Genomic DNA, 20,186 nt, shown 5'->3' with positions numbered 1-20,186 from the left:
TACACTCTCAGTCACTATTTGAATGAAAAGGGACATCATCTGATTTATTTGCTTGTGTTAAATCAGCACTTTTTGAGAGGCATGAACGATAAGAGTGCTGATTTAACACAGGCAAGTTTACTGGTATGCGATGCAGAAGAACAGAGTATCATTCCCCAGAAAAAGAAATGAGGCACTCATTTCCCTAGTCCCTACAGTCAGGAGGAAGTTTAAATAGGTTTTGGGGACTTGGAGACCTGAAGTCTCCAACATGGGTAAAACCAAAGAGCTGTCACAGGACCTCAGAGTCAGAATTGTTGACCTTCACAAAGCTGGAATGGGCTACAAAAAGATTAGTAAGGTTTTGGATGTGAAAGTAACAACTATTGGTGCAATTATCAGAAAGTTTAAAGAGTATAACATGACAATCCACAGACCTCGGCCCGGTGCTCCAAAGAAGATTTCGCCTCGTGGGGTGGCAATGATGCTGAGAACGGTCAGAAATCGTCCTGCAACCACTCGGCAGGAGTTAGCAAATGACCTGAAGGCAGCTGGGACCACAGTTTGCAAGGAAACAATTGGCAACACTTTGCGCAACAATGGATTCACATCCTGCAGTGCCCGAAAGGTACCCCTGCTGAAGAGAGCACATATGGAGGCGTGCCTCAAGTATGCCAATGATCATTTGAAAGATGAACCAAGTTATTGGGAGAAGGTTTTGTGGTCAGACGAGACCAAAATTGAACTTTTTGGCCTCAACTCCACCCGCCATGTGTGGAGGAAGAAAAATGCTGCCTATGACCCCAAGAACACTGTGCCCACCGTCAAGCATGGAGGTGGAAGCATAATGTTTTGGGGGTGTTTCTCTGCCAAGGGTACAGGGCTACTTCACCGCATCACTGGGAAGATGGATGGAGCCATGTACCGCACAATCCTGAGGGACAACCTCCTCCCCTCTGCCAGGGATCTGAAAATGGGCCGTGGTTGGGTCTTCCAACATGATAACGACCCTAAACATACAGCAAAGGCAACAAAGGATTGGCTCAAGAAAAATCACATTAAGGTCATGGAGTGGCCCAGCCAGTCGCCAGACCTCAATCCGATCGAAAATCTATGGAGGGAGCTGAAGGTCAGAGTTGCCAAGCGACAGCCCACCAACCTTCATGATTTAGAGAGGATCTGCAAAGAAGAGTGGGCCAAAATTCCCCCTGGTGTGTGTGCTAAACTTGTGGTTAACTACAACAAACGTCTCACCGCTGTGCTTGCAAACAAAGGCTTTGCCACTAAGTATTGAGTGTGTTTGGCAAGAGGGATCAAATACTTATTTTCCTCATTGAAATACACATTAATTAAAATATATTCTTTAAAATTATATTCTGGATTTTTGTCTTGATATTCTGTCTCTCCATGTTAGAATACATCTACCATTAAAAGTGCAGAAGGATAGTGTCTTTATTAGTGGGCAAACAAAGAAAATCAGCAAGGGATCAAATACTTCTTGGACTCACTGTATATATATATTTATATATATATATATATATATATATATATATATATATATATATATATATATATATATATATATATATAGTACTATGTAGTTTATAGATATATAAATACTATATATATATATATATATATATATATATATATATATATATATATATATATATATATATACATATTATTAATATCTATAAGTATTTATATATCTATAAACTACATTATGCATAATAATACATAATACAGCCGACTCCTCTGCTGGCACCGCCCTTTCTTTGCTAAAATAAGCCGGCACGCAATGAATCTTGGGATACTGTAGGCTGTGAAGAATACACCCGGTGGATCCTTCGTTTCCGCGTAATCGGCCTTCAAATGAGTCCTTCGAAGGATGCAGCCCCTGAATTGGAACACACCTATAGCCTGTATATTTGTGAAAATATATGAATGTATGACTAATATGACTGACCATATTCTGATACAATTCTGTGATTCTACACAGAACTATAGAAATTAACTGGACAAAATTATTATTTTATTTGGTAGCACACCCTTTAGAAACAATCAGACACTTTCTGTGACCATGAATTAGTTTTTTTACTAGTGTCCACTGGAATTCCTGGCTACTCTTGTTTTGTCAACTGCTTCAGGTCTCCAAGTCCCCAAAACCTATTTAAACTTCCTCCTGACTGTAGGGACTAGGGAAATGAGTGCCTCATTTCTTTTTCTGGGGAATGATACTCTGTTCTTCTGCATCGCATACCAGTAAACTTGCCTGTGTTAAATCAGCACTCTTATCGTTCATGCCTCTCAAAAAGTGCTGATTTAACACAAGCAAATAAATCAGATGATGTCCCTTTTCATTCAAATAGTGACTGAGAGTGTAAAGTGACACGTTGTGCCTGCAGGTCAGCTAGAATGTATTAAGAATGTTTCTTTTGCAACTAGTTTACCAAACCGTTTGCAGTCTTTTATCTATTTTTTTCTCTTCTGTCCACATCCAGGGAGGTTAGCAAGATTCACTTGTGCTGTAAACTTTATAATACTGTTGCTCACAGTGCGCAGTGGATCACAAAGATCTCTGTAGCTTTGAGTCTATCTGAGGTTAAACACAATTTTGGTTCTACAAAGCAAATATAAATGATACACATGTAAAATCTGTAACACATTTCTTGGCTAAAATTAGATTTTAGCTTTTTATTGCTTCAAACTATTTCAAACTGTACTTTTGATTAGATATCAAACCAAAAGATGTGAACAAGGGATAAAATATATGGATAGAAAGTCACAAGTGATAAAGTAGTTTTGTCTTGAGGGTTGTATTTCCTGTGTTGTGTTGTCATTTTCTAAAGCGAGCTGTCACCAATGACCATGGCTTCCCATGACACCAAATAGGGTAAAATTACTGGCAACACTCACGCATGCCCCCTTTTTAAACTAGCAAATACACGTGGTCATATACACCCACTAGTATCTTAGTAGGAACACTATGCTAATACTGGGTAAGGCCTGCTTTTACTCTTAAGCCAGCTTAAAATCTTTATGGCATTCATTCCACATAATTTTGTAAAAACAAATCACACCAAGTTAGGTTCTTCTTTTATTTATTTATTTTTTTGATAGAGTATGACACATGAATAAAAAGAATGGGGTTAGAGCATTAGTTTTTTACTGGTGCACTGTAGCTAAAAGCAGATTTTCTCAACCACAGAATTGTTCACAGCTATAATCACAGTTTATAATGATGGTTCCCATTGTCCTAAGAAAAATACCAGAATCTTTGTGGAAAGATTAGAAATCTGTTGAAATCTTATTAAATAGGGTCTATGGTGATTTTTGAGCATTTAGAGAGATAAGTTATAGTAGTTTTCAGTGACAGCACAGGAAGGCACTTATGCTGTAAGGGCTAATTCCTAATAAACTGTTTTAACTTTGATTCAGTCAGCAACAAAATGTCTGGATCATTGAATCTTAAAGTTATGCATAAAGTTTTTTTTTTTTTTGGATAGAATGAAAAATATAGAGAAATTAGGTAATTTTACTGTGATGTTCTATTAGATTGCCTGAATAAAATTTAAGTGCATATTTAAATAGAAAAATATTAGTCTAAACAAAAAGAAACACAAGAAACATGTTATTAAATGTAAACATAAACATAAACAAATGTGCAGGACTCACATGGCAACCAAAAATGTTTCTTCAAATAAAAACTTTAAATAAAGGATTTACTTTATGATGCAGGCATATTCAGTTTTCTCCTCGGTGTTAATTTGAACATGTGCTGGTGTGGTTATGTTAAGGTGGGCTATAGTAGAGTATGTCACTTCAACAGAATGAACCTGTGGAAAGAGAAAAAATAGAGTAAATAATCATTTAAGACAGAGCTCTCATACAGAAACAGACAGTAAAACTGTTTAACTGAAAAACTGAGGTTCCATGATTCTTATCTACTTCTCACAAAATGAATAAAGAAGTAGAAGCATACAGTGTATGAAAATGTATGAAGGAAATAAACAAATGTATCTTATTGCTAATTGGTGTGTAGGTGTGTACAGTACATGATCACTACGTTGCCATAATAAAACAATAAAACCCAGCTGTAAGTTAAATGGAAGCATTTTCCAATTACAATACACTTCTGAAATGTGTTTAGTTTTGTAAACAGAATTACAGATTAGCCTATTCATCGTCAAGACTGCATAACAAGTTCAGTTCACATATTTCCTTTACATAAACAGTATATAAAAAAAATCAAGATAGAAATTTAAACTTCAGTATCACAAAAGTTAAGGGTGCTAACTTGAATCTCCTGCTTTTTGTCAAGGCCCAGATGTCCACCAGTGCTCACACTCTGTCTGACGTCTCTGCTTCCTAAAAGAAAAATAAGTTGAGGTGAGGGTAAAGAAATGTTACTTTGTTTATCTTTCAAGTTCTGATTCAGTCAAACAGAGCGAAGAGTTGCCTGTTTTTGTGTTAACGTGCATTGACGTGACTGGTTTCATGTAGTGGGTACAATAAAAGCCTTCCGCTGGCAGGATGTGATTTGCCTGTCAGTAACTTCTTTGGGAATAACCTCTAATGCTGCATTCACCTCCACTGGAAATGTGATCCATGATCAAGCGCTTGGGCTGGTATAACATTCATTTGGGCCCTATTTTAGCGATCTGTAGTGCAACCTGTAAATTTCGGATCACACAGCTGAATTTAGGGCATGTCTGTGTGTCTTTGGTATCAAGGGGGTACAAAAAATATGCTTTGCACTGCAGCTCATAATGTACAAATGGATGTACTAATTCTCATAATTATTCATGGGTTTGTTTTAGGCATAACGTGAAATAAACCAATTAGTGGGCCAGTTGTCATGAGTTTGTATCTTAACAGCGTATGTGTGCGTGCACCAGGCGCACATGGCGCACACAGACAAACCAAGTCTCCCTGAAGCTGCGGGAGTCTCCCGCATTTCGGCAGTGGCTCCTTGATGCCCGCGAGTCACATATAATCTCCCGGAATTCAGAACGACCCTCAAACGCGCACTGCATGCAAACGCGCACACAGACGACAGGATTTTTTTCTCTAATCGCATGTGGGAAGGAAAGAGAGAAAACAGAGAGGGTTCTGATTGGCCTGTTCTCTGCAAAGAGTCTGCGAGACAGCCAATCAGTTTTTAGTGTGGGCGGGCAGTGTTTTTCCCCCCTCCCGGATGGGATTTGTTAAGAGAGTGAGAGAAAGCAGATCATGGCAGAGGCAATATTAATAATTATTGTAATATGATATGAAATGTTTTTGATTTTGTTCAATTTCTTGTGATATTGTTACTGTCAATTTTTGTCAATATAAAAAAAAAGCATAGGCAGGAAAGCAGAGGCAGGGCCTTCCAAAAAGAAAAAAGATAAAACTCATTTTATTTCAACTCTGAATACTCTTAATTTTATATAAAAAAAAAAAACGTAAAATTAATTAATATAAAATTAAAGTTTCGTTATCATTTGGTGAGTTGGTTGATTTTTTTTTTTTTTTTTTTTTTGCCGCCTTGGTGGGGGGGGGGGCCTCCCTGAAATCAACTTTTGCAACTTGGGATGTCTGCGCACATGGCACACCTATAAGAATGGACTCTGACAAATGACTGTAGGTTCATTTAAGCCAGTGATGCATCTGTTTTTTCCACTGCCAAAATAGCAGTATGTCAGAAATTAACCTAAACACTCCTCACTTCCAGACCACCACACTCATCAGTATAGATTTATTACTAAACTCTATTAAGACGCTATTTTAACAGTGCTGTTTATCTCGCACGCCTTGTGCAGGGTGTACAATAGGGCCCATCATGTCACAGCCCAACTTTTACATTGCCACTGGTTCTTTAAGTGTGAGGTAGGCTAAGAATGTATAGTGAGATGTTGTGATGTAATATTATTGTGTGAATACTTGAATTGTACAGATGAACGTGTGTGTGTGTGTGTGTGTGTGTGTTAAACTGACACACATGTACCTCTGCATCTCCAACAGATGAACACCACTACTCCAAATAACAGAAGCAACACAACCATCAGGACACCAATAACTGCATAAAATGAAACACACACAACTGTAACCATAAGAGTTAAAAATGATGCAGTCTTTTATGCTGAATCAAATGGATTTTTTTCTTTTACCTAAATGTTGGACTTGTTTAGAAGGATCCTGACCTCCTGTTTTTGGGTCTGCTGTCAGTCAGTATGTGAATAAACAATTAAAAATAAATAATTAACAATATTAATGTATGCTTGAACTGGTGTGTCAATCACTCACTTCCTGATAGAGTTACTAATAATAATTCTTACAGTTTTTATGGGAAACAACTATTGTGCCTTTAATAAAAAAATACACTAAGATTTAAGATCAAGTCACACTAATTAATTGAGGATTACATAGTAAATCAAATACACACTAAGGTTAAGGAACGTGTCTTTCTTTCATTGCTGATGTTAATTGTACCTGTTGTTTGAACTGGTGTGGTTGTGTGGTGTGGCCATGGTGGAGAGACTGTAGTTTCTCGCACTGCGAAAAAAAAACAATACTTTATTTTGTTATATTGTATGCAATATAAAACAATAATAGGAAACAAAATATTCCAGAAAATTGTTGAAACATAGTGACATACAGTTCATACAGTTTTCTCTATTTATAGATAAAGAAAACGGCGCCTTTTTCAAATATGCTCACAGAAGTAAGCTGAAATAGAGCAAAACTTTACCAATCCTATGTTTTCAGTGTTTGGTACTTCATCATTTTTGAGATATATGACTCTTCCAAATACAGATTGAACACATGATATTTTATATAGCACAACCTTCCTGGGACTCTGGGACACACAAACAATATCTGGTGTGTTATCAATTCCTGAACAAACCTCAAGCGATACATAAATCCACTCAGATCTAACTGAAGAGTTTAAAAATATATTTATTTCATTTGTGTGGAAGCTGAGCAGCTATCAAAATAAAAGCGAAAGGTTACATCTAGTTGGGAGAATCTGTAGACGTGCTTTCACGCAGAATATAAATATCTCCTCACTAACTACAGCATTTCTAAAAATAATATGAAAAACTGAATGATCAAAACTCAAGCAATAAATCAAACCACTCAGATCTAACTGTGGAGTGTTCAAAAATCAGTGTGGAAGCTGAGCAGCTGTAAGGTCCACCATTCTGTCATGTTGGGCAATATACAAGCCTTTAAGCAAACTACAACCATTCAGTATATGAGCAACAGACTCCAGATATCGCATTGAGTTGTGCAGCATAAAAAAGTGTGAGTGGCTAGATACTAAAGCGAAAGGTAATATCTAGTTGGGAGAATCTGTAGACGTGCTTTCACATGGAATATAAGATTCTCCTTGCTAAATACAACATTTCTAAAAAATAGTATGAGGTACTGAATGATCAGCAAATGACAGTTTGGTCAGCTTTTCTTTAAAGCCTCAAGCTAGACCGACATTGTAGCTGCTTTATTCTTTAAAATTCCAGCAATATTTATCCTGATGCTCTACCTTGCAGCTGATAGACTATTCCATTATTCCAGAATTCAACCACAGTAAATGGATCCTTCACTACCGTTTTAGAGACATTAACATATTCTAAATTTACCGCTGTCCATTTTAGTTCTGTATTAGTTCACCAATATAGGTCATTTAGATCTGGTCAGTCTGATGATCCTTTAGATCCTTAAGCTTGGACATCTAGTTTTCCATTCTCATTTCTTCTAAATCCTAAATAAAATCCTGTTTAGCAGAAGCTAGAGAGTCTAAAGCAGGGGTGTCCAATTTTTTTTTGTTGGGGGCCAGAAGGAGAAATATATTTGAAGTCACGGGCCACACTCTGTAATAAAACAAATAATGAAATATACCAATTTAAATAATACTTTTTTCCTCATTATTTCATTTACACACCATTTTACTTGACTAACTATCTTTATTTTTGACAGTGTTGTGTAAACTAAAATTTTTCAAATTGATTTTTAATTTCATGATGTCTCCTTAATTACGGCAACTTTCAGACTCTTTGGCCCGTTTTTCTGCGCTAGAAATGCGCACCCTCTCCGCTTTTAGACTCTTTGCCCCGTTTTTCCGCTTTTAGACTCTTTGGCCTGTTTTTCTGCGCTAGAAATGCGCACCCTCTCTGCTTTTAGACTCTTTGGCCTGTTTTTCTGCGCTAGAAATGCACACCCTCTCTGCTTTTAGACTCTTTGCCCCGTTTTTGCGCTAGAAATGCGCACCCTCTCCGTCTCTTTGGCCCGTTTCTGACACCTAGCGTTTAAACTTTGAATCTCACATTATAAAAACCTGCTTAACAGCGGGCCAACTTTCATTTTATTTCTAAAAATACCTCGCGGGCCGCTCCAAAAAAGGAAATGGCCCACGGGCCGTAGTTTGGACACCCCTAGTCTAAAGGCTCTTGCTATTTCCTGCACAAATTTGTCATCACTATTCATTTCATACTTCTTTCATTTCTGATGTTAATTTTACCTGTTGTTTGAACTGGTGTGGTTGTGTAGTGTGGCCTTGGTGGAGCGACTGTAGTTTCTCGTACTGCAAAAATAAATAACCAAACACATGCGCACACATACACACACACACGCACGCACACACACACACTATTGATATGAACTCTTTCTGTCTGTTTTAACACTGAACACAGTGATTCTCACTTTTTAGAGAAAATAATTAGTTTTACCTTTAATATTAAGTCTGATATATTTATGATCATGCTGTACTGAACACCTGTAGTGTCCATGATCCTCTGCAGTCAGGTCTGATATGAGTAAAGTAAGGTTTCCTGAGTTCTGATTGGTCAGTCTAACTCTGTTTCTGTGCTGGTTATTCTGATTAGGGTAGATTTCTTCATCAGCAGAAGATTCCCTTGACGCAAACTTCCATGTAACAGTGCTGGGTTTAGAGTGAAGGTTGCTGCAGGAGCAGGGCAGCAATACAGATTCTCCAGAGAAACCCGTCACTTCCTCCAAATCCTCCCCACTCTTCACCAGATCACAACCTGCAAAAACAGCAACAGAGGCAGCAACAATTCACTAATTACAAGTAAAGCCTATCCTGACACTCAGTTCTTAAGTCTTTCATTCAGAGACTAACTGGTAGCAATAAAGAAACAACTCTTGTTGTTATCCTTTCAGATTTTTTACTAAAGATTTAAACACTTTTTTAAGATTAAAATGCTAGTTAAATTTGAAAGAAGATTTAATTCTGTCCAAGCTACTGTTTTTCTAGATGATGCCACACTATTCTAAAGGCACGCTTAGAGTATTTTATCCCAGTTAATGAAAGGATTTGCTTTGTTAATTAGTTAATCAAAAATGTCTTTCTTTATACTGACTCCTGTACCAGACAGTATTTGAACAAATCTTGCCATCTATTTTATGTTATAATCAAGTAATCCCTGAGCACTGGATAAATACACATGTATATCCATCAAACCAGTTATCAAAAAAAATCTCCTCACCCTCTTGAGCTCACTAATTACAGTCTGATATCAAATTTTTTGTTCATCAATAAAATTTGAAAAAGTAATGCCACAGTAGCTGTGTACCTACCCCCAAATAATAGCCTTCATTAAGTATTTCAGCTTGGATTTATATCCAATCAATCAATCTCTCTCTCTCTCTCTCTCTCTCTCATTTCTTTCTGTTTCACTCTTCATTCCCCCAAACTGAGTTACTGTGTAAGAAGGTAACGAGTGAGGTAGTTCACCAAGACACCTGTGACTACTCTAAAGGGGTTAAACTGATGCAGCCAGCTGTCAGCTGTATCAGTTGTTGTATGAAGAGTATCTCCCTTTTCAGCTGCTTCAGAGTAGTCAAAGTTTGTGAGCATGGTCTGCTCTAGGCAGATTTTCACATTTACATTTATGTGCCAGATTTCTTTCTGTTTTTACTGATGGATTTAACTAAGCTTGAGCAACCTGTGAGCTTCAGTCACTTTAATATTAATTAAATACACTGTCTGGACAAAAAAGGTCACCACCTGAATATCAGTAAACAAATAGATAAAAGTCTTCCACTGGATAATTACTGCATGAGTGATTCAGGATACATCAGGCTCATACTATGAAAGAGTGATTCAACATGAGACATCATTTTTATACAAACCCAAAAGCATCTTTGGGGTGTGCTGGGTAAAACCTTTACAGATAGCAAATAAATGTTGAATCAGCATTTATTTTTCTATCTCTAATGCATTAAAAAACCCTGATCTCTAATTTCAGAATTGATTCATACAGCTCTGGAAAAAAGTAAGAGACTTTAGTTTCTGAATCAGTTTCTCTGATTTTGTTATTTTTAGATATATGTTTGAGTAAAATGAACATTGTTGTTTTATTCTATAAACTACAGATAACATTTCTCCCACATTCCAAAAAACATTTATTTGCAGAAATGAGAAATGGCCGAAATAAAAAAAGATGCAGAGCTTTCAGACCTCAAATAATGCAAAGAAAACAAGTTCATATTCATAAAGTACAAATAAGAGTTCAGAAATCAATATTTGGTGCAATAACCCTGGTTTTTAATCACTGTTTTCATGCATCTTGGCATGTTCTCCTCCACCAGTCTTACACACGTCTTTTGGATAATTTTATGCCACTCCTGGTGCAAAGATTTAAGCAGTTCAGCTTGGTTTGATGGCTTGTGATCTTCCACCTTTCTCTTGATTATATTCAAGAGGTTTTCAATTTGGTAAAATAAAAGGAACTTTTCAGTGTTTTTTTTTTTTCGCAGAGCTGTATGTGCACATTAATTCAAAGTTAAGCTTTAATATGTATGCTCGGATTAAACTTACATTAAACATCTATATAATGTCTGTTTTCTATTCTTTTAGCCTGTACTGTTGTCTAGCAAAGTAAAAAGGGGCATTAAAATAATTACATTTGTTATTAAAATTATTATTTTGGGAAAGCATTGAGAGTGTAGAAGAGTCTAGAAGATTGATTCAATGTCAGAATTTTAACATTTAGCAAACTAAATTTGAGGTTGTTTCTCCATCATAAACCAGAATATTTTTTTATTCAATGTATCTTAAGTTTTTGTTTGGTAGCTCTGTAAAGGGTGTAAATCTGTCTCTTTTTAAAATCCAAAAGACTTTAAATAAAGACTTTTACGTTTTGTGAATTAAGTTTTTTACCTTCAACAAATAGCCTGAAGTTTCTGGTTTCCTTCTCAGTCTGACAAATGTAGTCTCCACCATCTTCTTCTCTCAGATCAGATATGAGCAGAGAGAGATTAGCAGGAGAATCTTTATTAAACAGATGAACTCTGTCTCTGTACTGATCATCAGTGATCACTTCAGTAAAATCTGCTGTTCTTGTCTTTGCCTTCCAGCTGATTCTCTGAGGGGTCGACTGCAGGTCAGAGCAGGAGCAGGGCAGCAGAACTGAACCACCAGAAAGTCCTGTGAACTCCCTGTATCTCTGGCCTGAGAGAGTGCAGCCTACACACACACACACATACATACACACACAAACATGAATATAAATTATAAAAACACACATTTCTCTGGATGAAGATGTGAAATATCTGCTCTCACCTGCAGTGAAGTGAAACACAACCAGCAAAAGATACACACACTCCATTATCACTACCACAAAAACACACACACAAACACACACTACCGTCCCTCAAACGCACACACATGCACTGTCTGTGTCTCTCTTTTATACTGGTTCTCAGGAAACCTCAACAGGAACAGATCATCACGCCAGCAGTTAGGGAAGTGCGTTGCTTCACAGAAAGGGTAGTATTGAAACATTTACCACAAAGCCTTCATACAGTGGTAAGAAAAGGTTTCGGCACCCCTGATAATTTTCATGATTTTCCTTTATAAAATCAATGGTTGTTCAGATCAGCAATTTCAGTTACATATTGAAATTTAATTTGATATTTAGTGATATTTGAGAAGTGAAATGAAGTTAATAGGATGTACAGAAAGTGCATAAATTTGGGCAACCCAACAGAAAAATTACATCAATATTTAGTAGCTCCTCCTTTTGCAGAAATAACAGCCTCTAAACATTTCCCATAGCTTCCAATCAGAGTCTGGCTTCTGGTTGAAGAAATTTTGGACCATTCATCTTTACCAAACATTTCCAGTTCAGTCAGGATTGATGGTTTCTGAGCATGAACAAACCGCTTTAAATCACACCACAGATTTATAATAATATTCAGGTCTGAGGACTGAAATGATCATTCCAGAACATTGTACTTGTTCCTCTGCATGAATGCTTTAGTAGATTTTGAGCAGTGTTTAGTGTTTAGGGTCGTTGTCTTGTTAAGGTATCCAGCCCCAGCGCAACTTTCTCACTGATTCTTGAACATTGTTCTGAAGAATCTGCTGATATTGACTGAAATCCATGAGAACCTCAACTTTAACAAGATTCCAGTATCTGCACCGGTCTCACGGCCCCACAGCATAACCACCACCAATTTTTCCTGTGAAGATGTTTATCTTGGAATGCTGTGTTATTTTTCCGCCATGCATACCGCCCTCTAAATAACTCAATTTTAGTTTCATCAGTCCACAAAACCTTATTCCAAAATAAAGCGGACTTGTTCAGATGTACTTTAGCATACCTCAAGCGACTCTGTTTGTGGCGTGTGCTCAGAAAAGGCTTCTTCTGCCTTAACTCTTCCATAGAGCCTCTCCTTGTGCAAAGTGCGCTGAATGTCTGAATGATGCACAGTGACTCTATCTGCAGTAAGATGATGATGGAGGTCTTTGGAGCTGATCTTTGGGTTGACTATGACTGTTCTCACCATCCTTCCCCTCTGATTATCTGAGATTTTTCTTGTTCTGTCACTTCAGGTCTTAACTAGAACTGTGTCTGTGATTTTCCATTTCCTCACTCTGTTCCTCACAGTGGAAACTGATCAGCTGAAATCTCTGAGAGAGCTTTTTGTTTCCTTCCTCTAAACCATGATGTCAAACAATCTTTGTTTTCAGGTCATTTGAGAGTTGTTGTTTTGAGACTCCCATGTTGCCAGAGAAGATACAAAGATGAGAAAAACTTGACCACTTACCCCTTTCTCATAATTGGATTCACCTGTGTATGTAGGTCAAGGGTCAATGAGCTTACCAAATGAATTTTGTTTTCCAATAATTATTGCTAAAAGTATTAAAATTAATAAAACGGCAAGGGTGCCCAAATTTATGCACCTGCCTAATTTTGTTTAAATAATTATTGCACACTTTTTGTAAATCTATAAACTTAATTTCATTTGTTAAATATCACTGTGTTCATCTGCTTTATGATATATTTAACTGAAATTGCTGATCCAACCAACCAATAAAGGAAAATCCTGAAAATGATCAAGGATGCCCAAACTTTTTCATACCACTGTACATTGCTCATTATTGTATAAACTGGTGTAAAGAAGTCTATCACAGCGGGACCCACAGCAGTACAGCAGGGTTACAGCACTGTGGCTCCCCCTGATGGTATTACATTGGAAACACTCTCCTATAATACACATTAAATCTTAAAAGAAATAGGGCCACAGACTCAGTCTCAGTATTAATGTGTTCAGATTATATAAAGGAATGATTTAGAGGTTTTTAGAGATTAGACAGTGAAATCAAATTTACTCTACTATTATTATAATGTAGTTTTTCATTTAAGAAATGAGGATCACACTACTGTGCTGTCTGAAAATCAGATCAGATCCACTAGTGACTGTAGAAACACAGTAAAATGAGTCTTGTTCTGATCAGTATATTCTCAGTTCATATAAAGACTGGATGATCATTAATGAACAGATCAGATCTTCTGCTCAGAGATCAGGTTAAACATGGAGATATGCAGTCCCCTCAAAACATATTAAAACAGTAATGCAAATCCCTTTATTTCTACTGTAAACTGAAAACATTTGTGTTCAATATTAAAAGATGAATATAAGACAGAAGATCAACATTTCAGCTTTTATTTGCAGGTATTTACATCTGAATCTGATATACAGTTAGATAAACAGATAGCACCCTTTGTATGAATCCACCCAGTTTTCTTGGGAGCTAACGTATTGGAACATGTGACTGGCAGTTGTGTTTGGGTGCCCAGGTGTGTCCTGATACATTTAAAAAAATAATAGTGCTAAATGTCTACGCTCAGTTTTACATTGGGTTTTGCCTGTGCAGACTGTGTATTTATAGTTAAAGAAGTAACCAACATGAAAACCAGAGAAATGTCTATGGGCAATTTTGAAGCTGAGAAAAGATGGAAAATCAGAGATATTGCACAAATACTGGCTATGACCAGTACAACTGCTGCAACAAGACAAGCAAACAAATCAATGCCCTAGGATCGCACGCTGACCTGGCTCCTCAAGATGGCCTGGGTCCCCCAGACAATGACTTGTGTTTGAATTAAATACAACGATAAAATGTGTGAGTTCTGTGATGGTCAATGTAGGAAAGAATCTGGGGCCCCCCTTCTACTAGTTAATGACAGTTGTCAGTGAGCCATTGTCATTAGTCCTGCAGCCGGCAAAATACTAAATGTTTAAGCTCAGTTATTTAACCATCCAGGAAGCCAGAAAAGAAAGGAGAGAAATAAATAAAAATAAAAATAAAACAACAGTGGTAAGCCATAATTTACATTGGATAAATTACTGCACTGAAGGTATAGTAAATTTCTCTAAACTGTTAATAGTTAATTTCAATATGTAACATTGTTATAAAATGATCACAAATATTTTTTACTGGACATTATTTAGATTTTTGAATATGGGGCCCTCCTTCATAGTTACTATGCAACACTACAAATTTCTTTATAAGTTGGTTGTTATATATTTTTTTTGCTGTGGTCCAAGGGTGTCAGAGAGGGTGGGGTCCATTTTGCTTGGGGCCTAAAAATGCCTTAAAACAACCCTCGCCACTGGTGTACTAAGTAACAGCTGTTGAACAGGTAGTTCAAGGAAAACCACAGCAGTTGATGACGGGAGTGCTGTAAAGAAAAACCCTAAAACAACTGTTAATAACATTAGCAACATCCTCCAGAGGGCAGGGATGAAGGTAATACAGTCTACTGTTCATAAAGGACTTAATGAACAGAAATCCATAAAATCCACATGAAGATGAAAACCACTAATTACCCAGAAGAATAGGAAGACTAGGCTGGAATCTGCTATGAAGTACAGAGACAAGCCCATGAACTGATAATGGACTGATGAGACGTTAACCTTTACCAATGTAATGGAAAAGCTACAATTTGGAAAAGAAAAGAATCTGATTCTGTTACACAACAAACACACAGACCAGTGGAAACTTTCTTCAGATGGGAATCAGAGAAAGATTGTGTTGCTTCTTCAGATTTCCTTGTCCCTAAAGCTCAATACACCACCTGTAGAGAACACACACACACACACATGCGGTTCAGTATGAGATATGATGAGTGTATGATCTGTTAAATGTTGGTGATTTATTTAGAAATGATCTTCTTCATCTTCATTATCACTAGTTGTACATATGAAGGCTTGTTTAGTGTGTGTAAAATGTTTTAGTTATTCTGGACTCTGAATGTGAGGACGCTCAACTCACATTCTCTCCTTTTCAGTATCACCTGTAGCTGGAGGCTCTTCTGATGGACGGTGTGTTGGAGTTTCTCTCGCTGTAAGGATAAGTAACAATAAGCCACAACCAAACACACACACACACACACACACACACACACACACACACATACACACACTTTCTCTGTAACCATCATCAACAAGGACACTGGTCACAAATAATATAAAAATAATGATTCCAAATTTTTTGACCGTTGTTTTACCTTTAATATAAAGTCTGATATATTTATGATCATGCTGTACTGAACACCTGTAGAATCCCTGATCCTCTGCAGTCAGGTTTGATATGAGTAAAGTAAGGTTTCCTGAGTTCTGATTGGTCAGTCTAACTCTATTTCTGTGCTGTGTATTCTGATTAGGGTAGATTTCTTCATCAGCAGAAGTTTTAGATTCCCTTGACATAAACTTCCATGTAACAGTGCTGGGTTTAGAGTGAAGGTTGCTGCAGGAGCAGGGCAGCAATACAGATTCTCCAGAGAAACCCGTCACTTCCTCCAAATCCTCCCCACTCTTCACCAGATCACAACCTGCAAAAACAGCAACAGAGGCAGCAACAATTCACTAATTACAAGTAAAGCCTATCCTGACACTCAGTTCTTAAGTCTTTCATTCAGAGACTAACTGGTAGCAATAAAGAAACAACTCTTGTTGTTATCCTTTCAGATTTTTTACTAAAGATTTAAACACTTTTTTAAGATTAAAATGCTAGTTAAATTTGAAAGAAGATTTAATTCTGTCCAAGCTACTGTTTTTCTAGATGATGCCACACTATTCTAAAGGCACGCTTAGAGTATTTTATCCCAGTTAATGAAAGGATTTGCTTTGTTAATTAGTTAATCAAAAATGTCTTTCTTTATACTGACTCCTGTACCAGACAGTATTTGAACAAATCTTGCCATCTATTTTATGTTATAATCAAGTAATCCCTGAGCACTGGATAAATACACATGTATATCCATCAAACCAGTTATCAAAAAAAATCTCCTCACCCTCTTGAGCTCACTAATTACAGTCTGATATCAAATTTTTTGTTCATCAATAAAATTTGAAAAAGTAATGCCACAGTAGCTGTGTACCTACCCCCAAATAATAGCCTTCATTAAGTATTTCAGCTTGGATTTATATCCAATCAATCAATCTCTCTCTCTCTCTCTCTCTCTCTCATTTCTTTCTGTTTCACTCTTCATTCCCCCAAACTGAGTTACTGTGTAAGAAGGTAACGAGTGAGGTAGTTCACCAAGACACCTGTGACTACTCTAAAGGGGTTAAACTGATGCAGCCAGCTGTCAGCTGTATCAGTTGTTGTATGAAGAGTATCTCCCTTTTCAGCTGCTTCAGAGTAGTCAAAGTTTGTGAGCATGGTCTGCTCTAGGCAGATTTTCACATTTACATTTATGTGCCAGATTTCTTTCTGTTTTTACTGATGGATTTAACTAAGCTTGAGCAACCTGTGAGCTTCAGTCACTTTAATATTAATTAAATACACTGTCTGGACAAAAAAGGTCACCACCTGAATATCAGTAAACAAATAGATAAAAGTCTTCCACTGGATAATTACTGCATGAGTGATTCAGGATACATCAGGCTCATACTATGAAAGAGTGATTCAACATGAGACATCATTTTTATACAAACCCAAAAGCATCTTTGGGGTGTGCTGGGTAAAACCTTTACAGATAGCAAATAAATGTTGAATCAGCATTTATTTTTCTATCTCTAATGCATTAAAAAACCCTGATCTCTAATTTCAGAATTGATTCATACAGCTCTGGAAAAAAGTAAGAGACTTTAGTTTCTGAATCAGTTTCTCTGATTTTGTTATTTTTAGATATATGTTTGAGTAAAATGAACATTGTTGTTTTATTCTATAAACTACAGATAACATTTCTCCCACATTCCAAAAAACATTTATTTGCAGAAATGAGAAATGGCCGAAATAAAAAAAGATGCAGAGCTTTCAGACCTCAAATAATGCAAAGAAAACAAGTTCATATTCATAAAGTACAAATAAGAGTTCAGAAATCAATATTTGGTGCAATAACCCTGGTTTTTAATCACTGTTTTCATGCATCTTGGCATGTTCTCCTCCACCAGTCTTACACACGTCTTTTGGATAATTTTATGCCACTCCTGGTGCAAAGATTTAAGCAGTTCAGCTTGGTTTGATGGCTTGTGATCTTCCACCTTTCTCTTGATTATATTCAAGAGGTTTTCAATTTGGTAAAATAAAAGGAACTTTTCAGTGTTTTTTTTTTTTCGCAGAGCTGTATGTGCACATTAATTCAAAGTTAAGCTTTAATATGTATGCTCGGATTAAACTTACATTAAACATCTATATAATGTCTGTTTTCTATTCTTTTAGCCTGTACTGTTGTCTAGCAAAGTAAAAAGGGGCATTAAAATAATTACATTTGTTATTAAAATTATTATTTTGGGAAAGCATTGAGAGTGTAGAAGAGTCTAGAAGATTGATTCAATGTCAGAATTTTAACATTTAGCAAACTAAATTTGAGGTTGTTTCTCCATCATAAACCAGAATATTTTTTTATTCAATGTATCTTAAGTTTTTGTTTGGTAGCTCTGTAAAGGGTGTAAATCTGTCTCTTTTTAAAATCCAAAAGACTTTAAATAAAGACTTTTACGTTTTGTGAATTAAGTTTTTTACCTTCAACAAATAGCCTGAAGTTTCTGGTTTCCTTCTCAGTCTGACAAATGTAGTCTCCACCATCTTCTTCTCTCAGATCAGATATGAGCAGAGAGAGATTAGCAGGAGAATCTTTATTAAACAGATGAACTCTGTCTCTGTACTGATCATCAGTGATCACTTCAGTAAAATCTGCTGTTCTTGTCTTTGCCTTCCAGCTGATTCTCTGAGGGGTCGACTGCAGGTCAGAGCAGGAGCAGGGCAGCAGAACTGAACCACCAGAAAGTCCTGTGAACTCCCTGTATCTCTGGCCTGAGAGAGTGCAGCCTACACACACACACATACATACACACACAAACATGAATATAAATTATAAAAACACACATTTCTCTGGATGAAGATGTGAAATATCTGCTCTCACCTGCAGTGAAGTGAAACACAACCAGCAAAAGATACACACACTCCATTATCACTACCACAAAAACACACACACAAACACACACTACCGTCCCTCAAACGCACACACATGCACTGTCTGTGTCTCTCTTTTATACTGGTTCTCAGGAAACCTCAACAGGAACAGATCATCACGCCAGCAGTTAGGGAAGTGCGTTGCTTCACAGAAAGGGTAGTATTGAAACATTTACCACAAAGCCTTCATACAGTGGTAAGAAAAGGTTTCGGCACCCCTGATAATTTTCATGATTTTCCTTTATAAAATCAATGGTTGTTCAGATCAGCAATTTCAGTTACATATTGAAATTTAATTTGATATTTAGTGATATTTGAGAAGTGAAATGAAGTTAATAGGATGTACAGAAAGTGCATAAATTTGGGCAACCCAACAGAAAAATTACATCAATATTTAGTAGCTCCTCCTTTTGCAGAAATAACAGCCTCTAAACATTTCCCATAGCTTCCAATCAGAGTCTGGCTTCTGGTTGAAGAAATTTTGGACCATTCATCTTTACCAAACATTTCCAGTTCAGTCAGGATTGATGGTTTCTGAGCATGAACAAACCGCTTTAAATCACACCACAGATTTATAATAATATTCAGGTCTGAGGACTGAAATGATCATTCCAGAACATTGTACTTGTTCCTCTGCATGAATGCTTTAGTAGATTTTGAGCAGTGTTTAGTGTTTAGGGTCGTTGTCTTGTTAAGGTATCCAGCCCCAGCGCAACTTTCTCACTGATTCTTGAACATTGTTCTGAAGAATCTGCTGATATTGACTGAAATCCATGAGAACCTCAACTTTAACAAGATTCCAGTATCTGCACCGGTCTCACGGCCCCACAGCATAACCACCACCAATTTTTCCTGTGAAGATGTTTATCTTGGAATGCTGTGTTATTTTTCCGCCATGCATACCGCCCTCTAAATAACTCAATTTTAGTTTCATCAGTCCACAAAACCTTATTCCAAAATAAAGCGGACTTGTTCAGATGTACTTTAGCATACCTCAAGCGACTCTGTTTGTGGCGTGTGCTCAGAAAAGGCTTCTTCTGCCTTAACTCTTCCATAGAGCCTCTCCTTGTGCAAAGTGCGCTGAATGTCTGAATGATGCACAGTGACTCTATCTGCAGTAAGATGATGATGGAGGTCTTTGGAGCTGATCTTTGGGTTGACTATGACTGTTCTCACCATCCTTCCCCTCTGATTATCTGAGATTTTTCTTGTTCTGTCACTTCAGGTCTTAACTAGAACTGTGTCTGTGATTTTCCATTTCCTCACTCTGTTCCTCACAGTGGAAACTGATCAGCTGAAATCTCTGAGAGAGCTTTTTGTTTCCTTCCTCTAAACCATGATGTCAAACAATCTTTGTTTTCAGGTCATTTGAGAGTTGTTGTTTTGAGACTCCCATGTTGCCAGAGAAGATACAAAGATGAGAAAAACTTGACCACTTACCCCTTTCTCATAATTGGATTCACCTGTGTATGTAGGTCAAGGGTCAATG

At 37.0% G+C, this 20,186-nt stretch overlaps 1 protein-coding gene and 1 long non-coding RNA gene across 7 annotated transcripts; both read right to left on the bottom strand.

Annotated features, from left to right (window-relative positions):
• Positions 1-3,066: 3,066 nt before the first annotated feature.
• On the bottom strand, positions 3,067-18,897 carry LOC103027733 (polymeric immunoglobulin receptor). 6 transcript variants are annotated; one of them, XM_049479682.1, is made up of 10 exons: positions 18,648-18,896; positions 18,248-18,553; positions 11,147-11,452; positions 8,691-9,008; positions 8,483-8,545; positions 6,454-6,516; positions 6,132-6,182; positions 5,969-6,040; positions 4,280-4,350; positions 3,067-3,818 (listed from the first exon to the last, which is right to left on the bottom strand). In XM_049479682.1, exons 1-10 carry the CDS (start codon positions 18,691-18,693, stop codon positions 3,705-3,707), a joined length of 1,410 nt encoding a protein of 469 aa, XP_049335639.1. In that variant the 5' UTR covers positions 18,694-18,896; the 3' UTR covers positions 3,067-3,704. The 6 variants fall into 6 exon arrangements, with proteins under 6 accessions (XP_049335639.1, XP_049335641.1, XP_049335642.1 ...); XM_049479684.1 differs by having other exon boundaries at positions 6,132-6,179; XM_049479685.1 differs by lacking the exon at positions 6,454-6,516 and having other exon boundaries at positions 18,648-18,897.
• Positions 13,925-15,622, bottom strand: LOC125802262 (uncharacterized). The gene is made up of 2 exons (XR_007439288.1): positions 15,551-15,622; positions 13,925-15,353 (listed from the first exon to the last, which is right to left on the bottom strand). It is a non-coding gene; the product is annotated as an uncharacterized LOC125802262 (long non-coding RNA).
• Positions 18,898-20,186: the final 1,289 nt, after the last annotated feature.

The sequence above is a fragment of the Astyanax mexicanus genome, chromosome 1 (assembly GCF_023375975.1).
Source record: "Astyanax mexicanus isolate ESR-SI-001 chromosome 1, AstMex3_surface, whole genome shotgun sequence".
Taxonomy (NCBI): Eukaryota; Metazoa; Chordata; class Actinopteri; order Characiformes; family Acestrorhamphidae; genus Astyanax; species Astyanax mexicanus.
This window is presented reverse-complemented; position numbering and strand designations above follow the sequence as displayed.

Excerpts from the sequence above, each read along its gene's own strand:
- LOC103027733 (XM_049479682.1), bottom strand. The coding sequence starts at position 18,693 with ATGGAGTGTGTGTATCTTTTGCTGGTTGTGTTTCACTTCACTGCAG. Across the intron at positions 6,041-6,131 it reads TAAACAAGTCCAACATTTAG|TTATTGGTGTCCTGATGGTT; the intron begins GTAAAAGAAAAA and ends CATTTTATGCAG. Across the intron at positions 4,351-5,968 it reads CATCTGTTGGAGATGCAGAG|GAAGCAGAGACGTCAGACAG; the intron begins GTACATGTGTGT and ends TTTTTCTTTTAG.